The following is a 13,157-nucleotide window of genomic DNA, read 5'->3' as shown; positions in this document are numbered from 1 at the left end:
GTAAATGTTAGCTTTAGTAAATATAATTCCCTAGGCAAGTGACCTCTATTCATATCAATACGGCTAGTCGCATCCTGATACCATTGGAGGTGCTTGGGGCGTCAAATCGAGGACTGACAGACAGGAAAACGAAAGGGTGTGTGTTGGACTAAGACTATTACCCCCTTCACTTTAAAAACTAGCCTGAAGCCAATAATTTCATAGCCAAAGCTGACTTAACTGGTGCAGTCATCACTCATTTAGCCAGGAACACACGGAGACAAATGTCCCGCGACGGGTATCGGCGATATGTCAAGCTAAGTCGGGCGATATCGTTCCGAAATCTAGCGACATCGCTTAACTTATTTTTGTAGCAATAACCCCAGCACTGCAGCACATTGCAGAACTTTGCTAACGTGCTACGCTTCACTTATCCCCGGTTTCTGAGTACATTTAACGATAGTTTATGTATTCAAAAGCATTTTTTTTATATGGATTTTGACACTATTGAATAGATAAACTACCGCGACATGTGCCTCAGAAACCGGGGGTAAGTGAAGCGTAGCATGTTAGCAAAGTTCTGCAATGTGTTGCAGAATCATTTTCCTTTTCGTTAAATAGGAGGGTTAAATAAACCTATCAATCAAGGTGTAGAGCGAAAGGGTAAGTGTTCTACATTGAACAGAAGAATAGGCAAGGCTGGGAACTTTAGCACGCAACCCTTACCGCAAGACTATGCACAATTAACCCTTTTATCGTAAACTTGAAATTACTAGGTACACTACTAGATTGAAGTTAAACTACGTGTAGGTAAATATTTTCAAAGTAATAAATATCACATAACCTTTTTATCGCTCTAGCAAGTGAAAAGCTTCTTCAAGATTATACGAAGCGTGACACAAGATAGATGATATTCCAGGAAAACATATTTTAAATTACATAGCGAAAATCGAACTTCTTTCTTTCGTCCAACATTTCTTTTAAGTACAAATGCCCACGATTGACGCAATAAAGGTGCTCCCGAGGCGCCATGATTCTTGTCTTCAGCGCCGCGGCGACAGCTTGTTTGTTTGTCAGTAAATTTTTCCGCGACAAGACACCTTGCAACTATACATTTTTGGCTACGTTCATGGTAATAAGTCAGTAGTACAAATTGTATGCAAGTCGTCACAGTTTCTGAGAACACTGTGTACGTAATGTACGTGCGCTAATTATATCAACGACTCTAGACGGTGCCAGGTGACGTGTGGTACGGATCCCGGTGACGTCACACCGCATATTATAAGTACTCCTGAAAGAAGGCCCTGAAAAAGTGAAATGAGGCTTCTTCATTCATGTTTCTTTGATCATACCCATCCATATCCAATTGTGTCAGTTGGTAATGATAGACTGAAGCTTTCAAGAAACTACTAAGAGAAAATTCATTAGAAGGCCTTGGATCTATGGCTGTCTCTTGAGTTTCTAAGTTTTTTATTGGAGCGGTGGTCCAGGCAATATGTTGAACCGTATTGGAAATGCTTTTCTGCTAGAATATTTCCAATACCTTTTTTAAAAGGTGCCAAGAGATATACCTATATACATTACTACGTCTGACCATGCAAGACATAGAAAATCCAGGTCTCAGGCAAACAAAACCGTTTACAGAAGCTGTTAAATAAATCATACTCAATCATATCAACGGATAATACAAACCTAAATATATCTGAACTCCACAATTGTTCGTTGCACCAGGTCACAGTAATGCTTGTTGAATGCCGGCAACTGCACTTAGTGCAGATTCAGTTAGACATGGCTTCATTGCCTTCAGTCGGAATTGCCGTTATCCTGCCACCGCATCAGCCACTCGAGATGGCTTCCTTCGATTAATGCCAATTTTCTTTTGTCGTGACAATCTCGGCCACTCTTCGTGGATTAGTGTCGCCCTATATTGGGATGTCGTATATACTTATGTGACCTATATTATGTTGTATACAGATAAATAAAATAGGTTTCTGCCTTACTGCTGGGTCTTCTCGTTGCCTGTTATGAGAGAGAAGTTTAACTTAAAAATAAAACAAAATATAAAATAAAACCGGGCTCCCGCTTGCTCTCGTAGCTTTTAACACAATAATGGCTTAGATTTAAGACAGTCCATAGTTTTGTTCCTAGTTGTACTTTGTACGTCAATTCAACCCTTTTTAGCTTCACTGTGGACAATTCATCACTCATGCCTAAGTTTGAAGACCTAAACTCATGTAACCACATTGACCATGAATCGTATTCCTTGAAATTAAGTGACACATTAATAATATGGCATTTGTAAATACATACTTCTACTACAAATGTATTGATATTAGAGTTATCAGTAATTGTTAGTGATTTCATACATTGAATCATTATCACATATTCAATGACAACGGCTTAAGTATAGGTAAACTTGTTTAAATCAAGTCAACGAGGCAAATAAGTATTTGCAATAGATGGAATGCGATCGAACACTTTCTCTGAAAATGTATTAGTAGTCAATTAGAGATTTTTGAAGTGAAATATTTACAGACAATGACATGTCCATATTTAATACGATACTATACATCAGTGGATTCGATAGACGTTGATCTCCTCAAATTGCAGACAGAAGTGGTAACAACCAGGTCTATTCAAAATGTTAAAACTTCCTTTTGAAATATACATGAAAGATATTATGATCATCTAAATAGCTCAAGCCGTTTAGTTAAAATTAGGTGACAAACACAGATACTATTATAGATTAGATATTATTATAATTTATTCCTATTCATATGTCTGATAGTCAAATTTATTATGGGCGAAACCGGCACTTAGATAACTCGATAAGCTTTTCTTAAAGGCTAGACAAAACATATTCGCAATTTCGTAAACGTAGGAGCACAAAAAAATATGACAGTTTTTCCTCCTCGCGTATTTAATATGAATCGATAAGTGTACGAGTGTTTGTTTATTACCTTTTCAAGGCTGTAACAATCAGTCAAATCAATCTATTTAAAGTTTCATAGCATGTCAATGACCAATCTGATCATTTTCTATGAATGACTGATCTTTCAATGTTATAACATCTGAATAACATTCTGTAAGGAGTACGAAAATGCAAAGCTACTTAAGCTACATATTGTAATCTGTACGATTTAACATAATTAAGATATATCAGAACTATTATTCGTATGATTTCCAAGTTGAGTGAGTCTTTATCAAAAATTATGCAGATCTGTTTATTTAAAAAATGCAAATGAAAGCTTGCTTCTATATGTATTCCGATATCTTTAAAATGTATTGTCATTTCCTTCATGGCCCTTATATTATTTTTAATCTTGTACAGATGGCGATTTATTCAAAGTCTAGGTTTTCCTTCTTCCATATTTGGAGCGTCAAAATGATAAATCGGTTTATCTTTTTTCACGATTAACCGTTGAGCATTGGTAACGGATAACTTTACCCATTCTACAAAATATACTTTTGAGCATGAATATAATCAGAAACAAGATTAAGTGAATTTATCGCTAGTTCGGTTAAATTGGAACCATCTAGCCACTCTTTTTAATCGTCAAGTAGTTTTTTACCCTACACAAAGGGTAAACAACAATTCATTGATGTTGTAATGATATATCTATATTAAAAGACGCAAACCATCCATTACTTTGTACCTGCCAATAATAAATAAATATATATTATTATCGCCATAATGCAAATAAATACATAATTATGTGCAGTCGTGTCCGCCGCGTCCCCGTCACGTTTAGCTTACAGTTTCAGTTTATTACAGGACATCTTTAACTACTATTATAAATTCATAGTCGATAAAATGTAACTAAAAGAGCACTAAAATAATAAGTAATCGTCTTCTCAATGTTTTTTTACTATCTCAAGTATACTTATTTAACTGTTCAAGAGACTCAAACAAGATAAATATTGTTAAATAAATATATTTTTCTTTAAGTAGGCACTTGTTAACTCGTTCAAGGCAATTGTATTAATAATACTTTTCAGAAAATGCGTAAATAATATAAACAAATGAGTTTTCTAGAAATAATCGCGTCCAATGTGTTGCTTGAATAAAGAAATGCACCACCAGAACAGAAAAAATCTTAACTTAATTGATTGTGAATATGAAACAAATAGGTATAAACTTAGTGGGAATTAAACCTTGTCTGTGTCCATTACACTTAGTGGTGTTGCGAAGACTATACCTACTAAGACTTACTACGTTACATAATATTACACCTCAATCATTCTAAACTGCAGCTCATTCAGGTGGATCTACCCCCAAACAACTTATAAAGATATAATTACTTAATACAACTATTTAAACTGGTCATTAAAAAGAGTCTACATATATATTAAAGTTTTCAGTCTACGAATGAGTCTATTTGAAACCTGAAACGAAAAAGATCCAAACCCTCACCCATTAAATATCGTCACATCTGTCTGTCCTTTACAAACTATGCATTAAAAACTCATAAATACATTAAAATTCATCCATGTAATCACAATAAGTGGGTACCCAGTGTGGCCATAAATCAATGGTATTCGCAGGGCGGGACACCTGCTTGTGCCCAAGTGGCCCAAGTGCGGCAGTCGACAAGGAGTGGCCGGAATTACGCGCGCCGCTTCTCGCCGGTTATAAGCGGTTCTCGAGCAATAAGGGGCAACCGGGCCAACTGCCAACCATGCGTCTTACTGAACGCGATTAGCGAGTTGACATTAACGTTTCAGTTTGACGGCTCGTGTCGTCACGACGGTAAACAATGTTTATGCTTCACGTTTCTCGTAAAATCATGAATTTCAGTGTGCTCTAGAGATGGTTTCTTTGAGACTGGTTATTCAATACTTACCAAATTTTGATCCTCCTCATGAATCCTCATGGTGACGAGTGGAATAACAATAGCAAGGTACCTTATTAGAAGCAGTTTATTTTCATAACATGGTGTCGAATTGAGGATTATAAACTCTATGAATATGTCTATCCACTTATGTGCCAAGCCAGTTTTTACTAATTTTCGAAAGCCCATTATTTTTTTCACCTTGTTTACCAGGTAATGAAAGACTACTCCCATAAGCTTTCCGCTCTCCGCTGTCATTAACACGTTGCTTTTTCAAACGTTAATTGACAGAGGTTTTGTTTAGTACAAGTTTATTGATGATGATGAAACTTTGCCGATTTATTATTGGTCGCGCGGCGTTCAATAAATATATTGTTTTATTGATAGGTATGTGAGTTTTATATTAGACTCGTTGCTAAGTACGCAGCTATTAGAAAAAAATATAGTATGGAGTGAAAAAACAATAAAAATATTATATTTACATCATTAAAATAATAACACTATCAGGCTGTTCCGAGGGGTCGTACTACCTTTTAAATATCTTGATGTCCGGTAATCTTAGGTCAGCATTCAGTTGGAAGCAATCTCAGAGATAAGGCGCGGAAAGACGTCACACAGAATACTTTCAGGGTTTTTATCAATTCTTTCTAAGTTCAAAGTCTTTTTATTAAGACTGGTATAGATCAGCGGTGAAGACAAGGCTAGTCTACACATCAAATTCAGAAAGAGGACTGCCAGCGTCAACACCATCATGGAGAGAAGTTGGCGAAAGTATCCAATCTCTCCTGAAGCAAAACACAGGCAGCTTTTGTCCCTAGTCTGATCACAAAACAAATCTTTGCAGTCAGCAAATTGCACTATCCGCATGCAATGAGAGTCGTTGAACCGCATAGTTTATTGAGAATGATATAAATAAGACGGCGGCCTTCGGTGCCGTGGTGCGAATGACAGGCTTCCTGTTATTGGCCCACATTCGTCGCCTTGAGGACAATCTCGGCCGACAATGACGCCGAGCCTTCAATACGCTGGTCACAGATTTATTGCAATGGACCTATATACTTATTGTTGTATATCTATTGAAAATATTATGCAGGTGTTATCAGCTGTCTTTCGTAATTAGCCGTTCCGTTTTTGTGATTCTGAATAATCGACAGTTATCCTGGAAATACCAATTTCAATCAAGTGTCCAAAGTTTTTCATGACTTTTTTCCTATAGCCTCATGAATAAACCAGAGATTTATTTCTTTCACCGTCTTCAAGCACCTTGTCATAAAAAGGTCTCCACTTTCATTACAATCTAGGGTGACGAAATTTAGAGGTATTAAATGAAAACACAAATAAATACAATTGAATAATTTATTTCAATATTTGAAAAGTACAGAAACAAATACAGTATAATGTCAGAACACACATTGCGTCAGGCTCATTTGATATAATATATTAAGAAACTGACTTTATAGTATCGCTTGGAGACAAATATTTAAACTGCACCAATAAATGAAAATAAATCGAAAGTAACAAGGGCGTAATAGTACGTAATAGTAGGAGTAGGAAATCTCGCTAAACTACTTTATGAAAAGTAGTTAAAATCTACTTACTCGTGAACAGTTCGCGCGGCATACGCCATGGGGCTCCGTGGTGCTGATTAGGTTTATACAAACTCTATAGTTACTCGGTTATCGATAGTGGTACAAAATCGCCCATTAGCTTTAAAATTCATTACTATTCGCGCGGTCTGTAAGCGATACTATAAAACCAAGCTTACTTTTATTAATTGAATGTCAATTTAACTAGCAAATAACTATATAATTATCTATTTTCAAAGGAAGGGTATAAAGATTGCGATCTTTTGGAATAATATTATTAACCTAACAATTCGTGATTCGTTTAAATAAAATGACTCTGTTTTATTAAATATAATATTCCATGATATTAAGAAATATATTTTTTTAATTAGACAAAAAGTGCAATCCACGGACTTTCGTGTCATTTTCAGTGCATTTTCGTGACTTACTGGTCAAAATCAACTGACTATTACCCGTTCCACCACCCAAAAGAAAGTAGAAATTATCTTTACATAAAGGAATCACGAATTACCACAGATGTTTATCAATAACATTAAATAATCACTCATATATTTAACTAACCGTCAAAGAACATATATTTTCACAAACAATCGTTTCTTTATGAACAGATTCAATAGGTCAATAAATATATAAATAAATATTAGTTGCTCTGAAAGCACTTGTTTACTATAAAGTATAATATCTACAATTTTATAACTAGAAATACTAATAATTTTGGCCTCTACTTCGGTTTAAATCTAGTCTTTAACTTAACAAAACTGAATTTATTATTAAATTCCCACATTCCAGGACCTGATACAGTCTGCTCTCGGTTCGAGATGAAAGTCTTTCTCTTAGTCTAAAAGGAAATCTATTTCATAGTATTGTGAGAGGGTATAAGTCTTCCCTTAAAAATGGGATCAAATTGCTCTAAATGAGAAAGATTGCTCTCAGACTGGGAGAACACGACGCCACTCGTTACGAGAGGAGGTAATAAACTTGAACTAAATCAAATAGCTTATAGGATATGAAAAAAGTGCTAATATTGAAAATTACATAAGAATATTTTAACTATGGAAAAAGAAAAATATCTATTTTAAACAAATACCCTACACGCAATTACGCGTCAGCCTAACATTTACAACGAAAGGAACATAATTGGTTTTATTTTTTAATATTTACAACATCTATACAAATACAAATAAAATGGTGCAATCACATCAATTCCAATATCAGAATTCAAACTACAGACATTCATTTTACTGCTATCTCTTTCTTTTGAAAGGAATTAGAAAGAAACTGCAAGATATTTTTAACCTCTGTGCATAATAAATGCTGAACTGTTGAATCTTATGGCTATCACCAGACTTAAATGCTCGATTGAATTATTTTCTAAAACGGAATGGGCAACTTTGTACGTAAGACTTCATTGAACATCATAACTTTAAATAAATGTTACGCCCTACACAATACATTATTTGTAAAGGTCAAAAATGCATGGATCCTGTTTTAGACACAATTAAGTCAACTGTTTCTAAAAGTATTTGTACTATTAGAATTTGATCTTAATTTTGTTTGAATTCCATGCGGCAAGATACCATGAGAACCCCATGGATTGGATCTGAACTGTCGTCATTGAAAAGAATAATCACTTTCTCAACATGTATCAATTAATCTATTCTTTTGTTGCTGGTGATGGGACGTTAGTTTTGAATGTCATACTACTAAATTGACCATGTTCCCACATACAAAGTTACCCGTTTACTTATTCAACAAGATTGTATAATGGTGCTAATAAAAATGGTGCAATATTCAGACAATATTTAAACTACTACACATTTATAAAGTTATTCAGTACAGACGAATCAATAGGGGCAACGATCGACAAACTTGAACGAATAACTTCACCAGCTGATCTTGTACGAGATGAGAGACATTCGTATCTACACATACGTAACATAACAAACTAAGAAATGTTGATACTCCTTCCAGCAAATATATTTGCGGCCATGCACTGCTCTCGCATCGTAATTTCTAAGTATGTGAATTAGATATTATACAGAACCTTGCCACTGAACGAACATGAAGACAAAGTTCAATGTCTTTATTCTATAAAATAAATTTAACCTATCAATGTCCCACTGCTGGGCAAGGGTCTTCTCCCGGAATGCGGAAGGGATATTACCGTGCCTTAGTCGTCCCTCAAGCGAAATATACTAAGGATTTCGTTAAGTTTGTCGAACGTATACCGATTTTACCGATATAGCTATGAACACATGTTTATTTATGCAATCAAAATGACGTATTACACTAGCGTAATTTACTAATATTGTATAGAAGACGTAATTCTGAGAGAACTCACATAAAAACGGCCATTTTCTATGTAACTTTAATATGCATTGTAAAAGAGATGTAAAATTTAATAATAATTTGCTAAATTCCTGAAATACGGAGAAATATCAAAATGTGAATAAAGTATGCAGTAATAGTATGTATTTTTTGCATTGACAAAATATTTGAAACATCGTAAAATAAGATGTTTTTTAATGAAAAACGTTGAATGTGTGTAAAGTTGTAAATTGTATTGAATAAAATGAACATTAAATCTAGTAATATGAATTAAATATTTATATTTCAATTCTTATTGAGTGAATAACAAGTAATTAATATTCGTTGATAATAATTATTACATTTTTAAATGTGTAACGGGGTATATTTTGCTGTGCGTGCAAGTTGTTATACGTATACGCTGTGATAAGCGCGTATTTATATTCACTAGCCAATAATGAATTTATAAGCTTATCAGATTATCATAACCCAATTTCAGGTTCGTATGAGCTACGGAAAAATAGTTCTGTATGACTGTAGCATCAATGTCACAGAATGATAAATAATATAGGTTCGGTAAATACGTCATGTCTACACGTACAAACGTATTCAGTATTTCGTGCATTTTTTTCGTAACTTTTATTTCAATTATGTCATGTTGTTATGGATTTCGTGTTGAACATTAACAATGCTCGGGGATTCATCCTATATTTGGGGGTAAATGTCAAATTTTGTGTTTTTTTGTCATAGACATTTAGGTCTATCTCTCGAGGAAAATGGTAATATCGAATTTCTTGGATCTCATTCGTCGTAATATCTGGCTACTTCTTATTAAGAAACTAAACCTTGTAAAATTACTTATTCAAAATTTAATTTTGCTACTGAAAATGAGGTATAGAAGCGCCTCTGTCGGAACTTGTAATCAGAGTGACATTTAAACATAGTAGTTATAAGTACACACTCATACATACTAAGAATTTTCTAAGAATCACTCAAACTTATATACTTGGTTAGTAGTTAGTTAGTTTATATAAATGTTGATGTAAATCAGTGTCAATGTCGTGTTAACGAGTCAGTCTTTGTAATTTAAATTAGATGTTATGAGATGACCACAAGAGTTAGATTTTCTTTTAAATTACTCTCCAACTATTTAACTCACCAAAATTTCACTAAAGTACATAATATTAATAATCTTAAATCTTGACCAGCAAGCGTATCAAGTTATATTTTGTATTTACATAGGTTAATATAGTCGGGGTGGCATATTACGTCTATAGGGTAAAACCGTCTATGTGAAATAATCGATTGCAGCGTTTATACAATTGCTTATATTAAAACAAATAAGAGAAATGGAAAAAAAGAAATAATAGTTTCACGCAAAGAAATTTTTCTAAAGTAGAACTTCAATATGAAATAACTGTTTTTTAATATTTCCAATCGCCTAATTCTTGTGGTCTAGAAGAGTGGCAGGGTAGAGGGAAGTTGTATGTAAGAGTCATGGAAGATATAGTGAACGTATATAGGAATGTTTTATACATTATATTATATTTATAATACTCGATAATACTAGTCACAGTAGAGCGTAGTTTTTACACATTAAGAAGAGACTTCAACACACGATTGTTTTCTCTAGTCAATAGTTGTTCGACAAATTCATAAATAAAAGATCTTGTATTTTTTTTCTTACTTGTGCAATAGCAAAACCTGTCTATAACAACAAAATTTCAACATCTAACATCCCATACTAAAGACTGTTTGAAATTCCCTAAGACAGAAGTCATTTGATTGTTAATTACTAATTACTTTAACACTAGACCAATCAGTAAAATACAATGTAAGAATCCTTTCCTATGCAAGATTTCACAGCGAAAATCGTGTGTTAAGCCCATCTATGAGTTAAATGTTAGACAAACATAAAGGAACAATGTCATGGACTTACATTAGCGAACTACACATCCACGTCCATAAAGACGTAAGTAACGTACACCCTACGTACACATACGCTCACGCATCAATAAATAACTTTCACACATAAGTTAACTACAGGAACAAGTCATATGAAACGTGGAAATTTGTGTTGTATTTGAAAGATAGACACATTGATATATCTTTATAATAGAAAGTCCAAAGTATTATATTTGAATTTGGTGTATCGTGAATTAATAAAAAAAAGATACTAAACTTGAATTGAGACTAGAGAACCATAATTAACGAGACTTACTTAGAAATAATCAAAAGTAAGCGACAAATTGAAAGATACTATTAACAAAGAAATAAGAAGAATATTACTAAAATATTTTTGACACTCGAAGTAATTTTGACGTTTCATATGATTTTATTCTTGTAGCGAAAGTACAGTACAAACTATCGATCGATACAGTATCGATATATAAACAAGTTGTCATATAAATGCGATTCTATCGCTGGAATAGACTTTTTGAGCCCTTGAAATTATCTCATAGTAGTCGTTTGTTTTTTCATACGTTTTGAAGTAACGTGACGTCATATGTTACAAACTTGAGATACCATGACTTGAAGTCGAGTATAGTCTTAGAGCATAGTGACCGCACTTTATTGACTGCCCAACATTTTCTTTAGTGATTTGATTGGCTTAGGAATCAAATCAAACGTTTTGTATTAACCACATTTGACTAAAGGTAACGTCTTGTGTGATGACGTCATATTTTCAAAACTATACACGTTCTCATATCTAGTACAATTTTATAACTTGCATTACATTGTTACGCAATCAATGACGTCATAAAATGTCTTTTGAGCCTACAAATGTAGTATTTAGTCTTGTCACATCAAAGAGAAGTGTGTGTCCGCGTTATGATGTAGTGCGGCGGCGAGCGCGGCGTGGAGTGAGTGGGACCGACCTGGTGCGGGAAGGAGAGAGAGGATGCGCTCCTCTGTAGGGCCAGTTGTACCTTCGGCACCCGTGTAGCGAGCCACCCGGGCCATCGCTGCTGCGGTTATCTAGGAAATAAAATATGTTTAGGTATTATATAGAACAATGGTTAAGCTGTATAATTCACTGGATTTGAAGGAGTCAGTAAGGTTAAGTAAACATTATTAAGGTCGATGTTTGGATGGGTGACCACACTTAAGAATGGTTCTATGAAGAACTAATAACAATTGATATTATTAATACAGCCTGTAGCTTAATCAGGACAGAAAGTCACCATTTTGGATTCGCGACCACACTTCATAAACCGTTCGAAAACCAATGTTGTGATTATGAGCTCCAAGGTGAATAACAATAACTTAAAAAATAGATTTATCTCAAAAGGAAAAATAGAAAAATATTCTTACCTGGTATTCATCTTCTTCATCATTAGCGCCTCTCTGTTCGGGTGCCTTCGACAGTCGTCTTTGCATCACGTTCAACTGAAACACAACAGTACATTATACACCACTGTTATTTACTAAACGGTGTCAAAACAAAGAGTATTAACCTCATATTTAATTTATCATCATCAACAGCGTCACTTTCTTATAATCATGTTCATTATAATTTTTATATTTTTCTACGCTCGTTGCCTACCCCTGGGAAAAGGCGTGATTTTATTTATGTATGTATGTACGCATATGTTTTTTTTTCTTAATCGTTTCATATATGAAACCATTAGATTGTTAAAAGAATATGCTTTTCGTTATCATTATAAAAGTTACGTATAGCTTCAAATGGAAAATAGAGTAATTTTTTTTTCCATTAACCATTCATAACAAATAATTTCACATGTATAATTATATCTGCAAGGTTTAAAACGTTAATAATAATATATCCGTATTCCTCTCCCGATCCAAAATTTCATCCTTAACTCCTCTATGTAAAGTAATCACCATCATTACCTTCAAAGTCATGATACCAACATAAGACTATCATTTGAAAACCAACTTGTATAGATAATTGTACTCACCTCAATAATCTGTCCTTGGTAAGGTCCCAGTGTACAGAACCGTAGATCAATCATTTCCACTATCCTCTCACTCTCTGGTTCGGCTACCACCAAATACTACGAACAAAAACATCAAGTTAAAACATTATAATTACAATTTACTTTATAATATTAGACTTAACTAGACTCTTTAGGATTTGTTGTTCTCGCGGCAATAAAAATCCTATATCTGTGAAAGTTTCGGCTAACTGGGTCACTGTGTTACAAGTCACTGCTCATGAGATGCAGATTGGAGATAGATAGAAAGCAAAGTGTCCTGTTTTACCCTTTGGGTACAGAAATCTTATACCTTTAAAGCACCGTTAAGTTTTGCAACAACTACGTCGATCGCCGGCTTGCTCAGTCAATTGTGTCAACTGCAACTAGTGAAACTTGCGCCGAAACGCTAAGCATTCAAAGAGATAAGAGAAATGCGTATATGCTTCGTTTCCCGTATCCTGTTACATAATAAACATAGAACGCGAAACTTTTAAAGTTATCAAAGTTGAGGC

The 13,157-nt window shown here is 34.2% G+C and overlaps 1 protein-coding gene across 2 annotated transcripts in view; it reads right to left on the bottom strand.

The window, feature by feature from the left end:
- Positions 1 to 6,153: 6,153 nt before the first annotated feature.
- The window catches only part of Vps13B (vacuolar protein sorting 13B), an 88,864-nt gene continuing 81,860 nt past the window's right edge, over positions 6,154 to 13,157 (bottom strand). For both annotated transcript variants that reach the window (XM_076134290.1, XM_076134291.1), the window contains exons 85-87: positions 12,628 to 12,723; positions 12,020 to 12,094; positions 6,154 to 11,683 (exon numbers count right to left, since the gene is read on the bottom strand). In XM_076134290.1, coding sequence (XP_075990405.1) covers positions 11,507 to 11,683; positions 12,020 to 12,094; positions 12,628 to 12,723 — 348 coding nt within the window. In that variant the 3' untranslated portion in view covers positions 6,154 to 11,506. The remainder of the gene's footprint in view (positions 11,684 to 12,019; positions 12,095 to 12,627; positions 12,724 to 13,157) is intronic.

Source organism: Anticarsia gemmatalis, chromosome Z (assembly GCF_050436995.1).
Source record: "Anticarsia gemmatalis isolate Benzon Research Colony breed Stoneville strain chromosome Z, ilAntGemm2 primary, whole genome shotgun sequence".
Taxonomy (NCBI): domain Eukaryota; kingdom Metazoa; phylum Arthropoda; class Insecta; order Lepidoptera; family Erebidae; genus Anticarsia; species Anticarsia gemmatalis.
This window is presented reverse-complemented; position numbering and strand designations above follow the sequence as displayed.